This window comes from Elephantulus edwardii, unplaced genomic scaffold, assembly GCF_000299155.1.
Source record: "Elephantulus edwardii isolate Elephantulus edwardi_28Jun2011 unplaced genomic scaffold, EleEdw1.0 scaffold00111, whole genome shotgun sequence".
Taxonomy (NCBI): Eukaryota; Metazoa; Chordata; class Mammalia; order Macroscelidea; family Macroscelididae; genus Elephantulus; species Elephantulus edwardii.
In genome coordinates this window covers 9,838,413-9,859,572 of record NW_006399861.1, presented here as the reverse complement: position 1 = coordinate 9,859,572, position 21,160 = coordinate 9,838,413, and the positions used below count along the sequence as shown (strand labels likewise).

General features: G+C 45.1%; 1 protein-coding gene across 1 annotated transcript; it reads right to left on the bottom strand.

Moving 5' to 3' along the window:
* Positions 1-2,919: 2,919 nt before the first annotated feature.
* Positions 2,920-18,182, bottom strand: DDX56 (DEAD (Asp-Glu-Ala-Asp) box helicase 56). Its single transcript, XM_006892169.1, is given in 14 exon segments — positions 2,920-2,997; positions 3,399-3,475; positions 4,847-4,952; positions 5,475-5,564; positions 5,703-5,776; positions 6,792-6,886; positions 7,465-7,578; positions 7,813-7,932; positions 8,229-8,473; positions 16,278-16,368; positions 16,489-16,659; positions 16,820-16,980; positions 17,857-18,018; positions 18,126-18,182. Coding segments are annotated over 14 exon segments (1,641 nt in total).
* Between the last annotated feature and the right edge of the window lie 2,978 nt (positions 18,183-21,160).

The following is a 21,160-nucleotide window of genomic DNA, read 5'->3' as shown; positions in this document are numbered from 1 at the left end:
AAATACATCCAAGAAGCATCTTGGCTTCTGCCTCTATAGGACAGACCTGTTCGTTCTCTTAGCAGTTCATATGTTCATTACTCTTCTCCAGCACCACAATTCAAAGGCATCAATTCTTCTTCTGTCATCCTTAGTCACTGTCAAGCTCTCCAATGCATAGCAAATTGCAGACCATGGCCTGAATCGGGTGCACTTTAGTCTCTGACATCACTGCTTCTCAGCACTCTGGATAGGTCCCTAATAGCACATTTTCCTAATTTGTATTTTTATTTCCTGACTGCTGATGTCAAGAGTGTTAATTGTGGAGCTGAGCAAGCTGAAATTGTTAACAATATCAATCGCTTCTCCATCTATCATGGTGCTGCCAATTGGCCCACTGGTGAGAATCTTTGTCTTCTTGATATTAAGCTTCAAACCATATTGAAGACTTTATTCCTTGACCTTCTGCAGCAAACCTCTCAGGTCCTCCTCAGTTTCAGCAAGCAAGATTGTGTCATCTGCATAGTTTGTTGATGAATCTTCCTCCAAACCTGATGCCACAATCCCCCTCATCAAGTCCAGCCTCCTAAATTATCTGTTCCACATAAAAACTGGAGAAGGAGGGGCAAGCTCCTCCTGTTCCAGTCAGATCTGATTTGACAGTACACACACAAAAATAGTAAAAAAACAAAAACAAAAACAAAACACAAAACAACAAAAACCTGAAAAGGTATGGAGACCAAACACATTCCTGACACATCCATGTCCTGGTTTTGAACCTCACAGCATTTCCTTGCTCTGCTTCCTGGTCTATGTATAGGTTTCACATCAGCACAATCAAGTGCTCTGATATTCTCATTCTTCTCAAGGTTAGCCATTAGCCACAATCTGTTGCAGTCAAATGTCTTTTCATAGTCAATGAAACACAAAGACATTCCTCTGGTATGCTCTGCTTTTGGCAAATATCCATCTGAATACATTGGTAATAATGTCCCTAGTACCACAGCCTCTTCGAAATCCAATTCTTTTGATTACTGTTCCAGAATGATCTTCAGCTTCTAGAAAATACTAAGATTAGGTAACATATGTTGTCAGGTGCTGTCGACTCAAGCATGACTTATAGTGACCCTATGAACAAAAGCTGTGAACTCTGTTCTATCCTGCACCATCCTCACATTTCTCAACATATAAGAGCCCATTACAACAGTCACTGTATCACCTGGTTGAGGGTATTCCTCTCCTTCATCAACCCTCTACCCTTTCCAACATCATGTCCTTCCCAAGGAATAGCACCTCCTAGCAAAATGGGAAGCAAAGCCTCATCATTCTTGTCTCCTCCAAAGAGCACTTTGGCTGTATCTGTTTGTTTTCTTGGGATGCGCAGTGCTCTTCTCCAACACCACTGCTCAAAGATGTCAATTCTTTTTCTGTTATCCTTATTCATTGTCCAGGTCTCGGATGCACAGATAATAATCAGAAAAAAATACGGCCTCAATCAGATGCATGTTAGTCCTCAGATATCACTATGCCTCAATAATTTGGAAAGGTCTTTAATTGCAGATTTTCCCAGTGCATTGTGTCTCCTTATTTCCTGACTGCTCATACCAAGCATGTTAATTGTGGGTCCAAGGAAGATGAAGCTGTTGACAGTTTCAATCTCCTTTCCATTCATCGTGACACTGCCTATCGTTTTAATGGTAGAATCTTCCTTTTTCTGACATTGTAATGCAATCCATACCGAAGGCAGCATTCCTTGATCTTCTGCAACAAGTGCTTCAAGTCCCCCTCACTTTCTGCAAGTAAGGTTGTGTCATCTGTGTAACACAGGTTATTGATAGGTCTCCCTCGAATCCTGATACGACACTCCTCCTCAGAGTCCAGCTTCTTGGATAATTTGCTCAGCATACAGATTGAATAGGTAACATATGAAGGCCTGCTAATTACACCCTATCTAACCAAAATCATTATTTCACTACTTTTCCTTTGTAAACTGGCTCAGATGGCCCAGGTCTTTCTCAAGGCTATACTCTCCATTTCTCCCACCTCTTCCTCCCCTACTTGCCCCACCCAGCTGCCTGCCTTAAGATAGCTAATCAGCAGGCAATGATGGTGATAAGCAGAGTCATGGTCCAGACGGTGAGTCAGCATGAGATCCCCACCTGGTCCAGGTTCAGGACATCAGGGCAAAGGATGAGCTGAAAGAGCAGAGCCTGGGGCTGGACCCTTAACCACCAATGGAGGGCCATAAGAGGTAACTGAAGAACTCAGACATATTCAACAAAAGGACAGTGTGCCTGCATCAATGATGACATCTGTGTTTATTACACACATATACATACATGTGCTTGAGTCATATACAAGAGCAATAGGAGAAAGCTCCAGTAGCTACATCTGAGGAAGGGTGCAGTGGAACTGGAGAGTCCTCTTTTGAAGCCAAGCCACTCTGCCTATTCCATTTGCATGTACTTTAGGGGTACCTCTTCCTTGGGGGATAGAATAGAATTTCAAAGTCCCTAAAGAGGGATGTGTCTGTCAGCTAGGTGGTATCCTGACTAAATTCACAGGAGGTGGGCAGAAGCTCCGGGGTGGAGAAAAGGAGCCAGAAGAACTCTGGACAAGGGCCTTGTTCCTCACAGGTTGCCCTCTACTGACCGCACAAGACACTGCAGGGAGCAAGTTGAGCTCTGAGGTCTGAAGGTCGGCTCTTCTGGCTCTCTCTGTTTCAAGGTCTCTCATGATGCCAGAGGCACAAAGAGCAGCTATTTGTCATGAAGAGGGCAAAACACTCTGTCTTAGCTTGTAGCACTATGGGCCACTGCCATGCCTGCCTTTGGGAGTGAGTCCTCACTGGCCAGGTAGATCCTGAAGATGGTGCTGCTGTTCGGCAAGGCTCAGGAGCCAGCGAGGTGCCCAGGAACTGAAGGGCTGAGCTGCACAAGTTCAGGAGGGTACCACTGCTGATCTTGGCTTCTGCCCTCAGTGCTTGAAGCTGCGCAGTGGGTTCTGGGTCTTTCCCTTCTGTTACAGAGCAAAGCTGTGTGTTAATTGGGAGTCGGAAACAGACATCAAGAGAGTGGATCTATCATCTCTGTGCGCCCTGACATCTTCCTCCCACACCCCTGGGCTGGTCCCCCCACCCCGCCCCCTTCACTGTTCTCCATTTGAAACAAGTAGAAGGGCAGGCAAATAGGGACAGAAAAAGAGAAGTTGGTTCTTCTGTTCCAGACACCTGCTTGTGGGAACCAAGAGGAAGTGACCCCAGACTTCCTCATTCTGGTCTCATATTGGGACTTTTTGGAGCAGTTTTTGATACCTCCCTCCAACCTCCTCCCTAAAGGTAAGGCCCGACACCTCAGCAGCAGTGAGGAACAGGGAGAAGAGTCACTGCAGCCGACTCTGACTAAGTCCACAGTGGATGCACGCACCTTCCAGGAGGAGGGAGGTTTTCTCTTCCGCTTCTTGTGAGGATGTACAACTCCACGGAGAGTGGGAGGGACTGGGAAGACATTGTGACTGTTCAGAAGAACCCAGCACCATCAGTGTCCCCTCCCGGCTGCTGCCTCTTGGCTGCCCCTGGCTCAAGGCACTATGGAGCAGCCAGCCAATGTGCTATCTCCACCCCCACCCCATCTCTGACAGTCTCCAGCTTCTGTCTGCACAGGCCCAATGTACAGGGAGCTATTTCATCACTCTTCAGCAAGCATGATCCCTCTCAATCACGCTGACCCTCGCCTATCGTAGATGGCACCTCACATGTGACTAGTACCCATACCTCATGTCTGGAGCCAGAGGAGGGGGTATGGCCATTTATCAGAGAGGCAGGACTACAGGGAATACCAACATCTAAATCACACTTCACAGAAGTTTAAACAGAACTCTGGTAAAAGGAGCTGTACTGCCACCCCAAAGGCAGCTGGTTCAAATTTACCAGCTGCTCCATGGGATAAAGACGGGCAATCTCTTCCTGGGTGATTTATAGCCTCTGAAAAGCTGCAGGAGTGTCAGCTTTGAAGTTAATTCTTACTTGACGGCACAAAGTAAGTACTTAAACACACTGCAATAAGCATGTAACAGTAAAAGGAAAAAAAAAAGCTGTCTTAAAGAAAGTATCATTTACTTCCTATGTGGCCCATTGACAATAGTTATAGAGCAGTCATGTTCACTCGAAGGCACTTAACAACGTGACCCATTACCACAAATTCTACCTGCCTCAACCTGGTGGATACCTGCCTCTCCTCCCTTTAGGAAGTCTTCTCCCCACACCCTAGTCCTGCCTTCACCACCTCCCACATGGGTTGGCCCTTCAGCATATCAGTCTCGCCTCACTCCATTCTGTGTTTCCAATCTCATTCAGTTTAGATGCTCAGCCCTGCTCTTCGGCACCACACTGGCCACACTACCGCTTGACAAAAGATGGGAGTTCCCCAGGTGAAAGGCCTCTCCCTGACTCCTCCACCTTGGTTGTCTCCCACCTAGGGAGCTTTCCCTGCCAAGCTCTCTGGCATTTCCTTTTTCTCTCTCTAGTCCTCTCTGGTCTCTTCTGATGGTCGTGCTCCCTTCTTTCATACCATGCTCATACCTTCAGCAAGAAGTCATCCCTTCCTGTTCCACAGGCAAACTCTGCATCCCCCGGAGGGCCCTTCTCCCAGCTCTTTCTTCCTACGCACATGATCTTAATGTGGGGCCACAGCTTCCCACAATCACAGTAGACAGCAACACCCACCTCTGGGATCACTGAGGCCAGCATGAACCAGGGACACACAGACTGCAGAAGCCCTAGGCCCTGAGCATCAGCACACGGTGGTATAGACCCTGGCAAGCTGTCAATGCCCTCAGCACCCTCCAGACCTGCCAAGACTGCACTCACCCAGATAGTCAGGCACATGACTCAGGTGCGGCTTGACCACTGCGGGGTGCAGGGGCAGATCATGCCGCAGCAGCTGTAGGTCCCGGGGGTTGTCTTCAAAGTACGACTGATATGGAAGAGAAAGGACCACTGCAGTCAGCAGCACTCTTAGCACAGGTTCTACACACAGGAAATGACATACTGCGGAAAGATCCTCCACCCATTCTCTACAGTCACCCAGTGCTACTCCAGCAGCAGCTCCTTGTTTCTAAGGATACACATGCACTATATATGTACATGCAAGGGTTAGCCACATACACCATGACACAAAAAATATGACAGACCCTTGCTTTTCAGTACACTGCTTTCCCAATATCTTGAAAATTCTTCCACATACAAAAAGCCCACTGGTTTGCTCCATCATCAAGAACATTTGGCTGTATGCATGTCCCATAATTTGGCAAATCATGAAAACTCGTGGACTTTGAGGGCAGTCACAAGTGCACCTATCTGGATCAAAGGGCATGTCAAACTGTCCTTTTGGCAGAAAGCACATGAAGGCCAGGTGGCTGATCATTCCAGCAGTGTCTACTGCCCCTCTCGTTGTCCTCAGCTCTAGCCCTGCAGGCAGGCTGGGCCTCTTTCTCACCCTGAGCTTCTCTGAGCGCAGTAGTTCCTCCTTCACTTCCTTCAGCCTTGCCTCCCGGATGGCTTGTTTAGTCACTGAGCGCATTGCGTCCTGGGGCAGAAATGGCCATTAGTACAGTGGGGCCGCTTAGTCCTCCTCTGTCCCAAGGCAATCACCAGCAAAGGCATCATCCCTGGGCCCTAGGAGAATAGGCCCCCTCACTCCCTCTTCACACCGTGTCCTACTCACCCTACAGCGGTAGCGAAAACCTTCAATCTCTTCCATCTGGAACTGGTAGGGAAGCAAGACAGGGGCCCCATTTTCTGTGGACAAGGAATCAAAGCTGGACATTCAGGACAGGCTCTCCCAAGGGGCCACCTCTGTTAACCCTGCTCTGGGACCACCAGGCAGCCTGTGACTACCAGAATGACCCCCACATCCACTATGTGCTGCAGTCCACTGCCCATCATCAGGGACATATTGCCATTGTCTCAACTTCTCAAGCACAGAAATGAGGCAGACAAATGCTTCCCAAAGTCAGGTCCTACTTCTCTAACTGCTCCAACCTCACTTCTCAGTACCATCCGGGTATCAGAACTCACACTAGGAGGTGAGACCCGAGACCCTTATGGTTACATCAGTTGGTACCAGGAGCCAGGGTTCCTGAAGGCTCTCTCTCCTACCATCTAGGATGTGAAGCACATGCAGATTTCTTCTTCTCAACAGGAGTTCTGGTGTCATAATTGGTCATACCTCTCTGGTGGTTCAAATCCACCAACAGCTCCACGGGACAAAGATGGGTAATTTCCTATGCAATTAAAAAACTCAGAAATGCCATGGAGGTAGCTCTAAGTGGTTCCGACTAGACAGCTATCCCACTAGACACCACCTGCCTGCTGTCTCCCAGAGAGCATGCACTCTGAAGAGGGGACTGCTGCGACCAGTGCCACACGAGGGCAATGCTCCAGTGCTGCGTGAGGCAGACCTTGTCCCACTCATTAGTCCTCTCCCAAAGGCTAGCTCCTCAGACAAATGCCAGCCTCTTCAAGATAGCCCACAATTCAGAACTCTTCCCTCTGCCTTTCTGCTCATATGACTGATATGTAAACAGAGCACTGAACTGATTCTCTGACCACTTTGGAGCTTGGTCCACCTGAGAATATCTGTAAAAGTCTGTAGCAGTGATTGCTACATCAGGCAAGATGAGGATCTCATGTGGCCACACATGCCATGCAGAGACTACGGAAGCTAAGGGGGCTCTTTGTACTGCCTATATGTCCTCACTGCCATCCAACAAAAGGCCAGCCCCAGCCTCACCCAGGGGAATGCAGCTCTTACCTCCACTGAGCAGTTCCTCAATCTGGCCTAGCTGGGCCTGCTCTGTGGGCAGCACAAAGGTTAAGACCACACCAAGGTTGTTGGCACGTGCTGTCCTGTAAGGGGAGAAAAGGTGCCGGCATCTCCCACACTGTGCTCTGATTCAACCATGTTCCAGTCCGTCTGCAACCACCTGAATCCACTCACCCAAGTCCCAGATTGCAGCACACCTGACTCACATCTACATCCACTCGCCCATGTCCCAGGCCCCAGCCAACTGAATCCACTCGCCCAAATCCAGGCAGCAGCCACCTGAATCCGCTCGCCCATGTCCTAGCCCACAGCACAGTTGAATCCACTTGCCCCTGTCCCAGCTCCCAGCCATCTGAATCCTCTCGCCCACGTCCCAGTCCATAGCCACCTTAATCCACTCGCCCACATCCCAGTCCATAGCCACCTGAATCCACTAGCCCATGTCCCAGCCTGTAGTCACCTGAATCCATTCACCCACATGCCAGCCCCCAACACACCTGACTCAAATCCTCATCCAGCCACATCCCAGCCTCAGCACATCTGACTTACACCCTCACCCAACTACATCCCAGCCTCCAGCACACCTGACACCCTGATCCATGCAACCACATGCCAGCCCCCAGCACCTGACTCACACCTGAATCCACTCCTACAGCCCTACCTGCCAGCTCGATGAATGTAGGCCTCAGGAGTGGGAGGAAAATCAAAGTTGAGTATAGGAGACACCTGGTGGAAGTCTATACCCCGGGCCACACCAGCCTCAAGATGAGAAGCCCTGGGGAGACAATCCAACATCAGCCATCCTTCCGGGCATAAGCAAAGTCACCTCCTTAAACAGACCAAGCCCAGTGCATTCCAGGTATGTCCTCTCTCATAGCATAGCCAGGAAGGCAGGCTTGAGGCCATGCTGTCCAAAGCACGTGACATGCTCTACTTCCTTTAATAAGTGGCCAGCTAGAACATCTAGGGTCTTTCATGGTTGAGCTAGGAGAATAAGACATGGTGTTACCTGTCTCCTTTGATTCCTTTGCTCCGACGTTTGCTCTTGGTGGGGGCCCCCAAGACTTCAGCATCAGTTGCTATGACACAGTCGTAGAAGCCCTGGTTGAACTGTGAGATGATGTGGCACCTGTGCCCCAGTGGAAGAGTAAGTCCACAGAGTTCTCCAGGCAAAGGGAAGCCCTGTTGTCCCCTCCACATCACCACCAAAACCACCATCTTTTACTACTTTCTTCTCTTCCCACCTTTACCTCAGGGCGCTAACATCCTACACTGGCCTCTAACCTGTGAGAAGGTAACTAATGCATTCAAGGTCATTGTCTGGCCATACCAAGGGCTTAAGAAAGAAAACAGCTAAGTCTCCCTACCAGCCCTTCTTTTGTTTCTTTCTCTTTTATGTTAACAGAGACAGCGGAAATAGCAAACCTGGAGCGCAGTGGGAGCTCCGCATTGAGCACACAGGCAGGGATGCTGAACTGTTCAAGGAACAGACGGAGCCGGTAGCTCCGCTCCAGTGTGTTGACAAACAGGAGTGACTTGCCCTGGATTAATGACAACTTGAGCAGGGCATACAGCAAGAGAAACTTGTCCTCCTCGGTCTCACAAACCACCTGAAACTGTTGAAGCTGGTCTGGCCCTGGCAGCTGAGTCTCATGCAACTTGAGGGTAACCTAGGGAGAAGGCAGACCAACAGTCAAGAAAGAGAGAGAGACAGAAATGCTGATGCAAGCTGCTAGCTCCACAACCAAGTGTGAACACATTTTCATGCATGGCAAAGGTGCTTGTATGGATCACAGGCACCATAAGCCCCCTGCCCACTCTGAAATCTGTAGTCAACCATGCTGCCATGTGGCTAGCTGCTGTCAGGTCCTGTCCATCCAGTGGCCTTGCCCCACATAATTCACTGTGAAGCTATCCTGATGCATGATGTCCTGGTCCTGTAAATCCAGTGGTCCTGCCCCATAGGGTTTGCTGTGAAGTTATCTTGAGTCATGACATCTTGTGCATCCAGTAGATGTGGCACCACGAGGTTTGTTCCTAATCTGTGAACTTAGGAAGTAGATCAGGCCTGTCTCTAAGGCATCCTAAGTGAGTTTGAAAGTGCCAACCTTTTGGCCAGTAATCAAATGCTGAACTACTTGTGATATAAAGAAGATACAAAGCTAATACATCCAAAATCCAAACATACAGCTGCTGAGTTGATTTAGATGCCTGGCAAAGAACTATCTCACTGGCTTCTCCATGGGAGATGATGGCCTCATCTTTCTCCTGCAGTAGCCGGTGTCTTCAAACAGATGATCTTTGAGCTGCAATCCTGAAGGCACATGGTTCAAATCCACCAGATGCTCCGCTAGAGAAGGAGGGGAAATCTCCTCTTGTGCCAGTTGGATCTGATTCGATGGTACATAAACAGATGACCTTTCGGATGCAACTTAGGGTTCAGCCTATAGCATAACCGAGGACCATAACTAAAACCATCCATAAACTATTTGACATTGAAGCTGAAGCAAAAAGTAACACATCAATAAATTACTATACTGACAAGGAATGAGATGAACTTGGTCAGCCCAGAGCCAAATTGACAATGTTATTACAGCCCACACTTTCATAATAATCTTCTTTATAGTTATGCCTATCATAATTGGAGGCTTTGGGAACTAGTACCACTTATAACTGGAGCCTCCAACATAGCCTTCCCATGAATAAACAGTATGAGCTTTTGACGTTTCTTCTCCTTTTAGCCTCATCTATAGCAGGTGCAGGAACCAGCTAAATAGTTTACCTACCCTTAGCAGGTAATCTAGCCCATGCTAGACAAGCCCTACTCATTAAAATCCTATTAGAAGTCTATTTCACCCTTCTACAAATATCTGAATACTACAAATCATCCTTTCAGATGGAGTTTATGGCTCTACATTCTTCATAGTCACAGGTATTCCACAGTCTACACGAAATTATTGGCTCAACCTTTCTTTTTTAAAATTTATTATTAATTTCAGTAAAAATTTACAGAGACTTTGGATTTCCATTCATTCAATGTTGCACTTTTCTCCCCTCCCAACCCTCCCCCCTAGTACACTACACTCTTGGAAAAGTAAACAACAAATTATTTCATTGTTTTACAAACCCCTCCCCAGGTCCACTCCATCATGTAGCCTTTGTTCTAGACTCTTGTCATGACAAAAATACCTAATGACATATCCCTTTTATAAAGTTTTCTCCCTTTTCAATGGATGTAGGGCTTAGGTGTTAGATGACGTTGGCTGGCTGTAAGCATAAGTGGAAGAAGTCAGGTAATTAAGATTAGAAGAGATGCTGATAGGGGATTGGAGAAGAATAAAATGGAATGGCTGGTAAAAGATTCTGATGATAAAATAAAGAATAGGGCAATGAGGCTGATGTTTCAATGCAGTATACATTATTCAACCCATCTTTCTCAGTCTCTTCCCAACCCCAAGGTCAGTCCTGTTTTACAACAGTGGCACCATGCAGTATTTGTCCTCTTGTGACTGAGATATTTCACTCAGCATAATGTCCTCCGAGTCACCCATTTTGAGTAATATTGCATGAGTTCCTTGTTTTTCAATACAGCACATATGCCACTGTGTGAATATACCACAGCTTCTCTATCCATTCTTTTGCTGATGGGCACTTAGGTTGTTTCCAACTCCTTGCTATTGTGAACAAAGCCGCAATAAACATGGGTGTGCATATATCTGCTTGGCTGTCAGTGGCTCAACCTTTTTAACTGTATGCTTTATCCATCAACTCAAATTCCATTTTACATCAAACCACCACTTTGGTTTCTAAGCAGCATTTCATTGAGGTAGTTTGACTCTTCTTGTACGTCTCTATCTAATGATGAGGATTTTACTCTTTTAGTATTAATTAGTACAGCTGACTTCCTATCAGCAAGTTTCAGCTCCCATCTGAAAAAAGAGTAATTAACCTAATCCTTACATTATCTATTAATCTCCTACTTGCTTCACTCCTAGTAGTAATTGCATTTTGATTCCTCCAACTTAATATTTAGATGGAAAAATCAACTCCTTATGCATGTGATTTTGAGCCAATAGGCTCAGCTCGTCTACTTTTCAATAAAATTCTTTCTAGTAGTTATCACTTTTCTTCTTTTCGACCAAGAAATTGTCCTTCTCCTAACCCTCCCATGAGCTATCCAAATTACTAATGTAAAACTGATACACTCTTTGTGTGTGTGCGTGTGTGTGCCTGCCATCAAATCAGCTCTGACTGGTACAGGAATAGATTGTCCCTCCTTCTCCAGCACAGCATCTGGTGGATTTGAACCGCACACCTCTGGAATTGCAATGAAGCTTCTTACCACTAGGCCACCAGAGCCCCCAAAACTGATATACTCTTAATGGCCCTTCTACTCATCATTCTCCTAGCCCTAGGCCTAGCATATGAATGATTACACAAGGGGTTAGAATGAATTGATTTAGTAATTAGTCTAATCAAAACAAATTATTTCAACTCATTAAATTATGACTACTTCATAATTACCAACTATGTCACCTATTCACCTAAATGTTGTACTGGCATTTTTCATCTCCCTTACTGGCCTCCTAATATACCACTCTCACATTATATCCTCCATACTATGCCTGGAGGGGATAATACTTTATTTATCCTCAGAACTACATTAGGTCTGTAAATAAATTTTGCTCTCCTAACCATAATACCTAGCAGCCAGGAAATTAAAAGACGTATTGCAATGGGAAAGTCTGCTGTTAGGGACCTCTCTAACGTAGTGAAGAGCAACTGTGTGTCTCTGGAGACTAAGGTGCATCTGGTAGAGGCCATGGTCTTTGCAATCACTTGTTATGTGTCAGAGAGCTAGACAATGACCAGGGAGGATAGAAGGAGAATTGATGCTTTTGAGCTCTGGTGTTGGAGAAGAGTGTTGAGGGTACCATGGAATGCTAAGATCATCCTGGAGAGGGTTAAACCAGGCTGATCCTTGGAGGCAAGGATTCTGAGGCCTCGTCTGACATACTTTGGTCATGTTGTAAGGAGAGACCATGTTGGAGAAGGACATCATGCTTGGGAGGGTGGAGGGCAGGCACAGGAAGGGAAGGCCCTCTGGGAGATGGATTGATTCGGTGACTGGGGCAATAAGGATGAGTGTGTCAGAGACAATGAGATTGGCACAGGACAGAGTTTAGAGCTGTTGTACATAGGGTCGCTTTGAGTCGCAAGTGACTCGATGGCACATAACAATAACAACAACCACCATAATACCTATTATTCTCCTAGTATTTGCAGGTTGCAAAGTCGCTATTGGCCTATCTCTCCTGGTTTATAACTTGATAATTTGGTTTATAATTTGATATTATATATCAAATACCTATGAACTGGATACTACAATGTTAAAAATCATCCTCCCCACTATTATACTACTCCCCCTTACATGACTATCAAAAACTCACTAATTTGAAACAACACTCCCTCAAAAACTTCATTATCAGCCCTATTCCTTTTTACTTTATCATCAGAATCTTTCACCAGCCATTCCATTTTATTCTTCTCCGATTCCCTATCAGCATCTCTTCTAATCTTAACTACCTGACTTCTTCCAATTATGCTTACAGCCAGCCAACATCATCTAACACCTGAACTCTACATCCAAATAAAAAGCATATCTCAATAATAGTACTACTTCAATTTCTCCTCATCATAATCTTTTCTTCATCCAAACTTATCTTTTTCTAACAAACAGATTCATCCTAGAGAGGGTTAAACCAGGCTGCTCCTTGGAGGCAAAGATTCTGGGGCTTCGTCTGACATACTTTGTACATGTTGCAAGGAGAGACAGGTCTTTGGAGAGGGACATCATGCTGGGTAGAGTAGAGGGACAGCGCAGGAGGGGAAGACCCTCTATGAGGTGGACTGATTCAGTGACTGGGGTAATCGGGATGGGTGTGTCAGAGGCAATGCAATTGGCACAGGATAGAGCAGGGTTTAGGGCTGTTGTACATAGCGTCGCTATGAGTTGCAAACGACTCGAAGGCACATAACAACAACAACATATTTGAAGCTACATTTATTCCCACCCTAACTATCATTACACATTGACGTAAGAAAACTAAACACCTAAATGCAGGTGTCTACTTCCTATTTTACACTTTAGTTGGCTCACTCCCATTACTAGTGGCCCTAATCTCTATCCAAAACTCCTTAGATTCCCTTAATATTATACAATACTGAGCAAAACCACTGGTCCTCAAATTTCCTTTGACTAGCATGCAGCACAGCATCTTCATAGTTAAAATGCCTCCCTATGGGTTACCAAAAGTCCATATAGAAGCTCCCATTGTAGGTTTTATAGTTCTCACAGACATTCTACTTAAACTAGGGGGCTTACAGAATAATACAACCAACCATCATCTTGGAGTCTATTACTAAAACTATAACCTACCCCTTCATTAAACTTTCCCTCTCGGGCATAATCGTAACAATTTCCATTTGACTTTGCCAAAGTGATCTAAAATCCTTAACTATATATTCATCAGTCAGCCACATAACTATGGTCATCCTGGCCATCATAATCCAAACCCCATGAAGCTTTATAGGCGCAACCTACTTAATAATTGTCCATGGTCTCACATTACCTGTCATATTCTGCCTTGCCAACTCAGACTATGAAAATATACACAGCTGGACCATAATTCTTGCCTGAGGACTCCAAACCATCCTCCCTTGATAACAACCTGATGAAGCCTGGCTCACCTAGCCCTACCACATTCCACAGCCTCTTTCTTATGATCCTCCTACCAGGTCTAAATATATTAACTACATTCAAATATTCCCTCTACATATTAATAATAACTCAACGAGGTAAAATTATAGGCCACACTCTAGTTATTAAGCCATCCTTTACTCAAGAAAATGCCCTCATTGCCCTTCTTCAATCATTAAACCCCATAATCACTTTAGGTACAACATACTGTGAATATAGTTTAACACAAAACACTAGACTGCAAACCTAGAAATAGAAGTATAAATCTTCTTATACGCCAAGAAAGGAAGAAGAGCTTCTAATTCTTCACCCCATATCCAAACCCATGGCTTTCCCAACTTTTAAAGGATGGAAGTTAGCCATTGGTCTTAGGAACCAAAAAACTGGTGCAACCCCAAATAAAATTAATATATAATGTTTAACTATTTTACTCACGCCTATTATTATATCTTTTATCCAAATTTACAAAACCCCATCTTACCCTTGTTATATCAAAACATCTATTCAATATGCATTTCTAACAAGCATAATATCAACCATAATATTTATATACCCCAATCAGGAATCCATAATCTCCAACTGACACTGAATAACAATTCAATCATTTAAACTATCATTAAGTTTTAAACTACTTCTCACTCATATTCATCCCAGTAGTTCTATTTGTCACATGGTCCATTACAGTATTCTCACTATGATACATACACTCAGACCCTAAAATCAACCGATTCCTAAAATATCCACTCTTATTCTTAGTTACCATAATAATCTTCATTTCAGCTAACAACCTCCTCCTACTCTTCATTGGCTGAGAAGGCGTAGGCATTATATCATTTCTCCTAATCGGATGATGACATGGACAAGCTGACGCAAACACCACAGGCCTCTAAGCCATACTATACAACCGAATTGGAGACACTAGGTTTGTCCTATCAATAGCCTGATTTATGCTTTTCTGCAATAAATTTTCCTTTACCCAAACAGCAATAACCTAATCCCCCTTCTAGGGGTCCTACTAGCAGCAACAGGAAAAGCAGCTGAATTTGAGCTCCATCCATGACTCCCTTCAGCCAAAGAAGTTCCCACTCCTATATCCACCCTACTACACTCCAGTACCATAGTAGTGGCTGGAATCTTCCTCCTGATCAGTTTTTACCCTCTTTAACAAAAATAAAATGACATTAAAAAAATTATTGCATTCTAAACTTCTAACCAATAGCAGTCACCATCAACATTAACTAACAGCATCTAAAATTCCTACATCTGTACCCATGCATTTTTCAAAGTAATACTATTCTTATGCTCTAGATCTATCATTCACAGCCTCAACGATGAACAAGACATCTGTAAAATAGGCAGCCTATTCAAATCTCTGCCATTCACAACCTCTGCCCTGACTATCAGCAGCTTAGCCCTCACAGCTAGACCTTTCCTTACGGCTTCTACTCAAAAGGCCTAATCATCGAAACCGCCAACCCATCCCATGCCAACACCTGAGCCATCATAATAATCCTAGTAGCAACATCCATAACAGCCATCTAGAGTACATGCATCATTTTCTTCATCCTTCTAGGTCAACCATGTCACCTGCACTAATTTTTATCAATAAGAATAATCCCAACCTAGTTAAGCCTATTAAACCCTCAGCACTACGAAACATCTTCACAGGCTATCTAATCTCAACCCCCCAACTTACTATACCCATGCATCTGAAATTCATAGCAATGTTCATAACTTCATTAGGCTTCACCTAAACTCCTTCACCCTAAACCTGAAAATAAATCCACCTTCCAGCACCCACAAATTTTCAAACCTCTTGGGATTTTTCCCAGCTACCAATCACCACTCACCCAGCTACACAAGGCTCAACCTAGCCTCCACCATCATAGACCAATTATGATTAGATAATATTATCCCCAAAAGCATCTTAACCATCAAAAAAAAAAAATAGCTTCAATCAATCTATCTAATCAAAAAGGAGTAATCAAACTGTATTTCTTCTCCTTCCTCATCACACTAATTTCAGGAACCCTCCTATCCTCTAAAACCCCAAGTAATCTTAATAACAATAAAAATACTAACAAAACTCATCCAATAATTAGTATTCAGCTCCCATAATAATTTCATATAAAGAAACTCCCAACATAATCTTCTAGAATTAAACCTCCACTTATACCACCATCAACCAAACCACCCTTCATTCCACTTAAAGTCAATACCTCAAATATGTGGTCAAACTGACCAAGCAATCAAACCACAACTATTACCTCTACCAAAACACCAAACACCATGCTTCCTAATACCATTCTGCTAGATACTCATGCTTCAGGATACTCCTCAGTAGCCAAAGCAGTAGTATTAACAAATACTACCAGCATAGCATACAACAGCATACCACTTAAATACTCCAAGAAGACCATCAAACCTCATTCCTCCTGATGAAAGGAAAAATTCATAAAAGGCAAGAATTCTGATTTTGGGCTTTGCTGCCTTTTAGGGAGTCTCTGTTCAACTTTTTAACAAAAGCATAATTTTAATTGAGAAATGCCCAAAGGGGACACCTGGAGATATATATAGGGATGTGAGATGGCATTTTGCTACCTTGGAACCAGGTAACAGGTGTCCTACCCAAATATCACTAGTGCTCCTTTTAGAGGGCAATATCTTTAGAATATCACCTCTGCAGCTCCAGACACCCCAGCAATAAGCCTTACCGGGTTGTGTAGCACAAGTTCCTTGAGTGCTTGTACATCCTCATTGAAAGTCGCCGACATAAGAAAAGCTTGGTAAATCTGAGGCAAGTGACTGGAAAAGAACAGAGTCTAGTAAAATCCCTGTCCCAGAGTCTCCACCTGTGGTGGCTATCATAAATTTTCAGCTAGCAAGCTCAACGATCTATTCATAGGTTCTTACACCTTTTCTTACCACAGAAGATTCTTGAGTTCTTCCTCAAAGCCAAAGGAAAAAAGAAGATCCGCTTCATCCATCACCAGCAGCTCCAGTGAGTCACGCAATTTTAAGTTGTCTTGCTGCACATGACTCAACACTCGGGATGGTGTCCCCACCACTACATCTGGTTTCTCCATCAGCACAGCTCTGACAACAAGCAAGGCATGATTATCAGGGGAAGAGAGTGCAAGGAGATGCAATGCTGTAATCTCACCCAACATTAGCCCTTTCTCTTGTTGCACAAAGACCCAAGTCCGTATATAGAGGCACTTAGTGAAGCCCTGATAGCCCTGCTGCACTCACCCACCTCTGAGAGGCCGAGTCTTCCACAGCTGACACATCTGCCACCCGGATATCATGAGTGCAGTAGGTCGCCAGTTGCTGAATCATGGTCTGTGCCTGCCTTGCCAGCTCCTTGGTGGGCACAAGAACCAGGCCTCTCACAGCCTGTTCTATCACAGGGCCTGTCTGCAAGACGAATGAAAGACTTACCAGCTGGTTCAAGTTACAGTGGCCATCTGATGTTTCTCCTCCTTAATATCAATCTGAGCCACCCACAGCATCGTAGTTATGTTTTCATCAGCCCCTGAACACATCTAACCCACCTTAGAATGTAAAGAAAAGGAATCCTTCCCCAGGATCCCACCCTACAGCTCTGGTAGTACAATATGTAGGGAATTGTGTTGCTATCCCAAAAGGCAGTGAATGATGTACAGGTGGTTCACCAGCAACTCTGCGGGAGAAAGATAGGTGATCTCTTCCCATGATATTTACAGCCTCTGAAAACCCGTGGGTCAGCTATGAGTCAGTTCTGACTCTACAGCAACGAAGCTGAGTTTTTACTCTATGGTTATGAAACTACTTAAAATGTACCATACCAGTCACGAAGCTTGAAATTTAGAATAATTCTAGTAAATAAAAAGGAGAGATGTGCCTCCTTTCTAGAAAACAGACAAAGAATAACTTTATTAAGATTTCAGAAAGAAAGATGGTCACAGGGCCAAGTTAACCTGAATTACAGCCAAAAACAGTGGGAGGAAAGGGGCTTGCCAAGGAAGCTGAAATGGGGACTTTGGACTGCTACCTCTTCCTTCACAACATTTCCTAGCCTGTCTCCTAGGGGTGGTTCCTACTCCACAGGAGGAACAATTTTCCCCTTCCGGGAGCTGTGGTGGCTCAGGGCTAAGGAACCTCACTACCAATCCAAAACTACATGATTTGAGTGCATCAGCCACTCCACAGAAGAGGATGGCAGTCTTCTCCGTGCGATTTACTGCCTCTGAAAAACTTACGCAGAGTGCTGTGGGTCGGTTCTGACACAACTACCACCTTCCCCTTACCCACCTCCTTTCTATGGAGTAGCAGCTGCAGCATCGGAATAGCATAAGCGGCTGTCTTTCCCGAACCCGTGCGGGCTCGGGCCAGCAGGTCTTTCCCCTCCAGGGCCAGCGGAATGGCCTTTTCCTGGATCAGTGTAGGTCGCGACCAGCCCAGATCCGTGACGGCCTAAGAGAGACAAGGAGACCAATAAACAGGAAAAATGATGCTCCCGCAGCGTGGAGGGCTCCGCGGAAACCCCACGCCAGCCCAATGCCTGCCCCTTGAGCCCGTACCTGGAGGAGCCGGGGGTCGAGCCCCATGTGCTCGAAGCCGACCTCTGGGGCAGACATGCCGCTCAGCACTGACAGCTCGCATGCGCGGCCGGAAGAGCAGGAAGCCTGGGGGGGGGGCGGGAGGTCAAACAATCACTTCCGGAGGAGGAGCCACCCCGAGCTGTGGCCTCGGGATTGGTCCCAGGGCTTTAACGCTGTCGGTGACTAGGGGTTTCTGTTAACCCACCAGCGCCTCCTAAGGGGCAAAGATGTGGTGTGGGATGTACAGCCCCATGAATGCCGCAGGAGGTCATTTCCTTGGATTCCTTCCGCAGATGTGGTCAGTGAGATTCTTATGCCGTTAATCTGGTGAGGTCTGTGGGCAAAGTCACCAGTTGGTGTTTTTAAAAAAAGTATTTGCAACAACAACATCAAATGAATAAGTCATTGTTGTTGCTGTTAAGTGCCATCGAGTGGTAGGCGACTGATAGTGACGCTATGAATGAAAGTCCTTGACACTTGCGTGCGTGACTTCCATCCTTTCTCCAGGTTCACAGGGTTTCCGGAGGCAAGCCATTTACAGAAGTGGATGCCACTCCTGCTTCCAAGCTTGTTTCAACCGGGGAGCGCCACCAAACACTGTCCACCATAGGTAACCGTTTATCGCATTTGACACATCAGTGTCACAGTGTTCAGCTTCACAGCCACCACTGGTTACCTCTGTAAGGCAAGTGGACACGACACGCCAGGGCTATACAACCTAGAAGACAGTTTGAGCAAAAACAAAAACAGGCCTTAGGGCCGCGGATTAGAGTCACCCACCTTTGACTTGGTAGCATCGCTTTCAGTCTCCACTAGGCCAAAACTGTTCTCTCTCTGTGTTGTTAAGTGCCATTGAGTCATAGGTGACTCATAGACATAAGTCATTGATTGTACAAAAATAGATCACTGTGTTTCCCGCTTCATTTCTGTCACCAAGTCTATACTTTCCAACTACTCTTACTTCTTTGTTCCCAACTTTAGCATTCCAGTCACTAATTATCAATTCAGCCTGATTGAAGAGCAGTGATGCTAGTTTGAGGACTAAGGTGTGCCTGATTCAGGCAATGGTGTTTTCAGTCACTTGCTATGCATCTGAGAGCTGGACAATGAATAGAAATAATAGGAGAATTGATGCCACAGGTGAGCTGTGGTGTTGGAGAAGTTCTGAATATCCCATAAACTGCCAAAAGAACAGAGTTTATATATGTCTTGGTGAAGGTGCAGCCAGAATACTACTTGGAAGCAAAAATGATAAAGCTTTGTGTCATGTACTTATGCGTTATTCATTGGAGATGGACATAATGCTTGGAAAGGAGGAGAGTGAACCACAGAGAGGATTGACTCAGTGGCTGTAGCAATGGGCCCTTGAGTGTGCCAGACATTGTGAGGATGGCGCAAGATACAACAGAGTTCAGCTCTATTTTTCAGAGTCGCTATGAGTAGTACTTCACCTGATAGCACCTAAGAACAACAGAACCTGCTGGTTGATCAGCTATGAATCAGTTCCAACTCTGGGGACAGTGTACTTTTTTGGTTTTTGCCTTAGAAGAGTCCCCCAGGTAGCTCAATGGTTAAGCGCTCTCCTCTTAACAGGTCAGTGGTTCAAACTAGACTTGGTGTCCTCCTGCCATAAAGATAAAAGCCTTGTTATCCACACGGAGTACTTATACCCGGTCTTATAACATCGAGTTGGAATCAGTTGCACACATCACTGCTTTAGGAGAAAGATGCACAGGTTGGTGTGCCCCCTGACCATAATTATTTTTTTTTTTAAGTTATGGCAATGTTTATTTTCTTTCCTTGCAGTCATACTATATAAAGCAAAAGTAAGGTTATTTGGCAAGGATATAATTTCTTTTAAGGCCTATGTTTGGATTTGAGTTCAGAAATATGTCCTATTCGACTAGGGCAGATTGGAAAGAACTTACTTCTGGCTTAGTATTATGGGCTATCATTCATAATAAAAACATATTACCACTTTGATCTCTTTGATCAGAATCAATCACAGTTGCAGTGGTGAAGCATGGCCAGTTTCCACAGCACTCATTTACCATGGCAAGACCAGGTAAGCAGGAAAGAGGGGTCAGAGCAGACACCTTGCCCATCTCAGGCTGTGTTCTGAATGATGACTACAAAGCCTTGGCCCCCTCCAATGCAAGCTGATCCAACGGTGTATTTTCCACCTCAACACCTTAATTCATGAACTAGGTGAGCCACAATTCTTGATCCAGATCCTCCCAACTGGTACCCCAAAGCAATGGTGCCTCTATTCACATTGGTTTTACTTGGGTCAAGACTCAAGCTTTTCTCAACTTGAGTTGGGAAGCAAAAGTTTCATTCACCTCCACCAAAACCAATGAGATAAGGGAGGCTGAAATTAATGCCTGATAAAACATGAACCATCAGAATCAGGAAGCAGAAACTGACATGTGGAAAAGGATGCCCACCCTGGAAGCAACATAATTAGGATTTTTAAAGTGCATGAGTAAGGGAGCCATGGTGGCCTAATGGCAAGAAGTTGCACTGCAATCCCAAAGGCATGCAGTTTGAATCCACTAGATGCTCTGCTGGAGAAGGAGGGGCTATCTCCTCCTATGCCAGTTGGATCTGACTCAAGAGTACACAACAAGAAAAGAAAAAAAAAGTGCATTAGTGAAGCCAGAGAACAGTGGACTGGAATAAGAACCACGCACTAAACTTTGAACTCTCCATGACATCTCATTGGCTCAGACCTCACCCCGGTAGCACTTGCCCTCCTCCATTACTTTATTTCTGGGGAGGATAAGCCTGTCCTTTTGAAAGGAAAATTTTTTAAAAAAAATAATGTCCCCAAACCCAAGTATTGTAAGAGCCCATACCTTTGATCTGCATTGTAAAAACCTATACCTTTGATCTGTATTGTAAGAACCTATACCTTTGATCTTGTGTGAATGTTTGTGTTCCAGGAACTAGCTGACCACAAACTGAAAAAACAATTACTGGCAAAAACCATATTTTAACTAACGTCAGCAGCA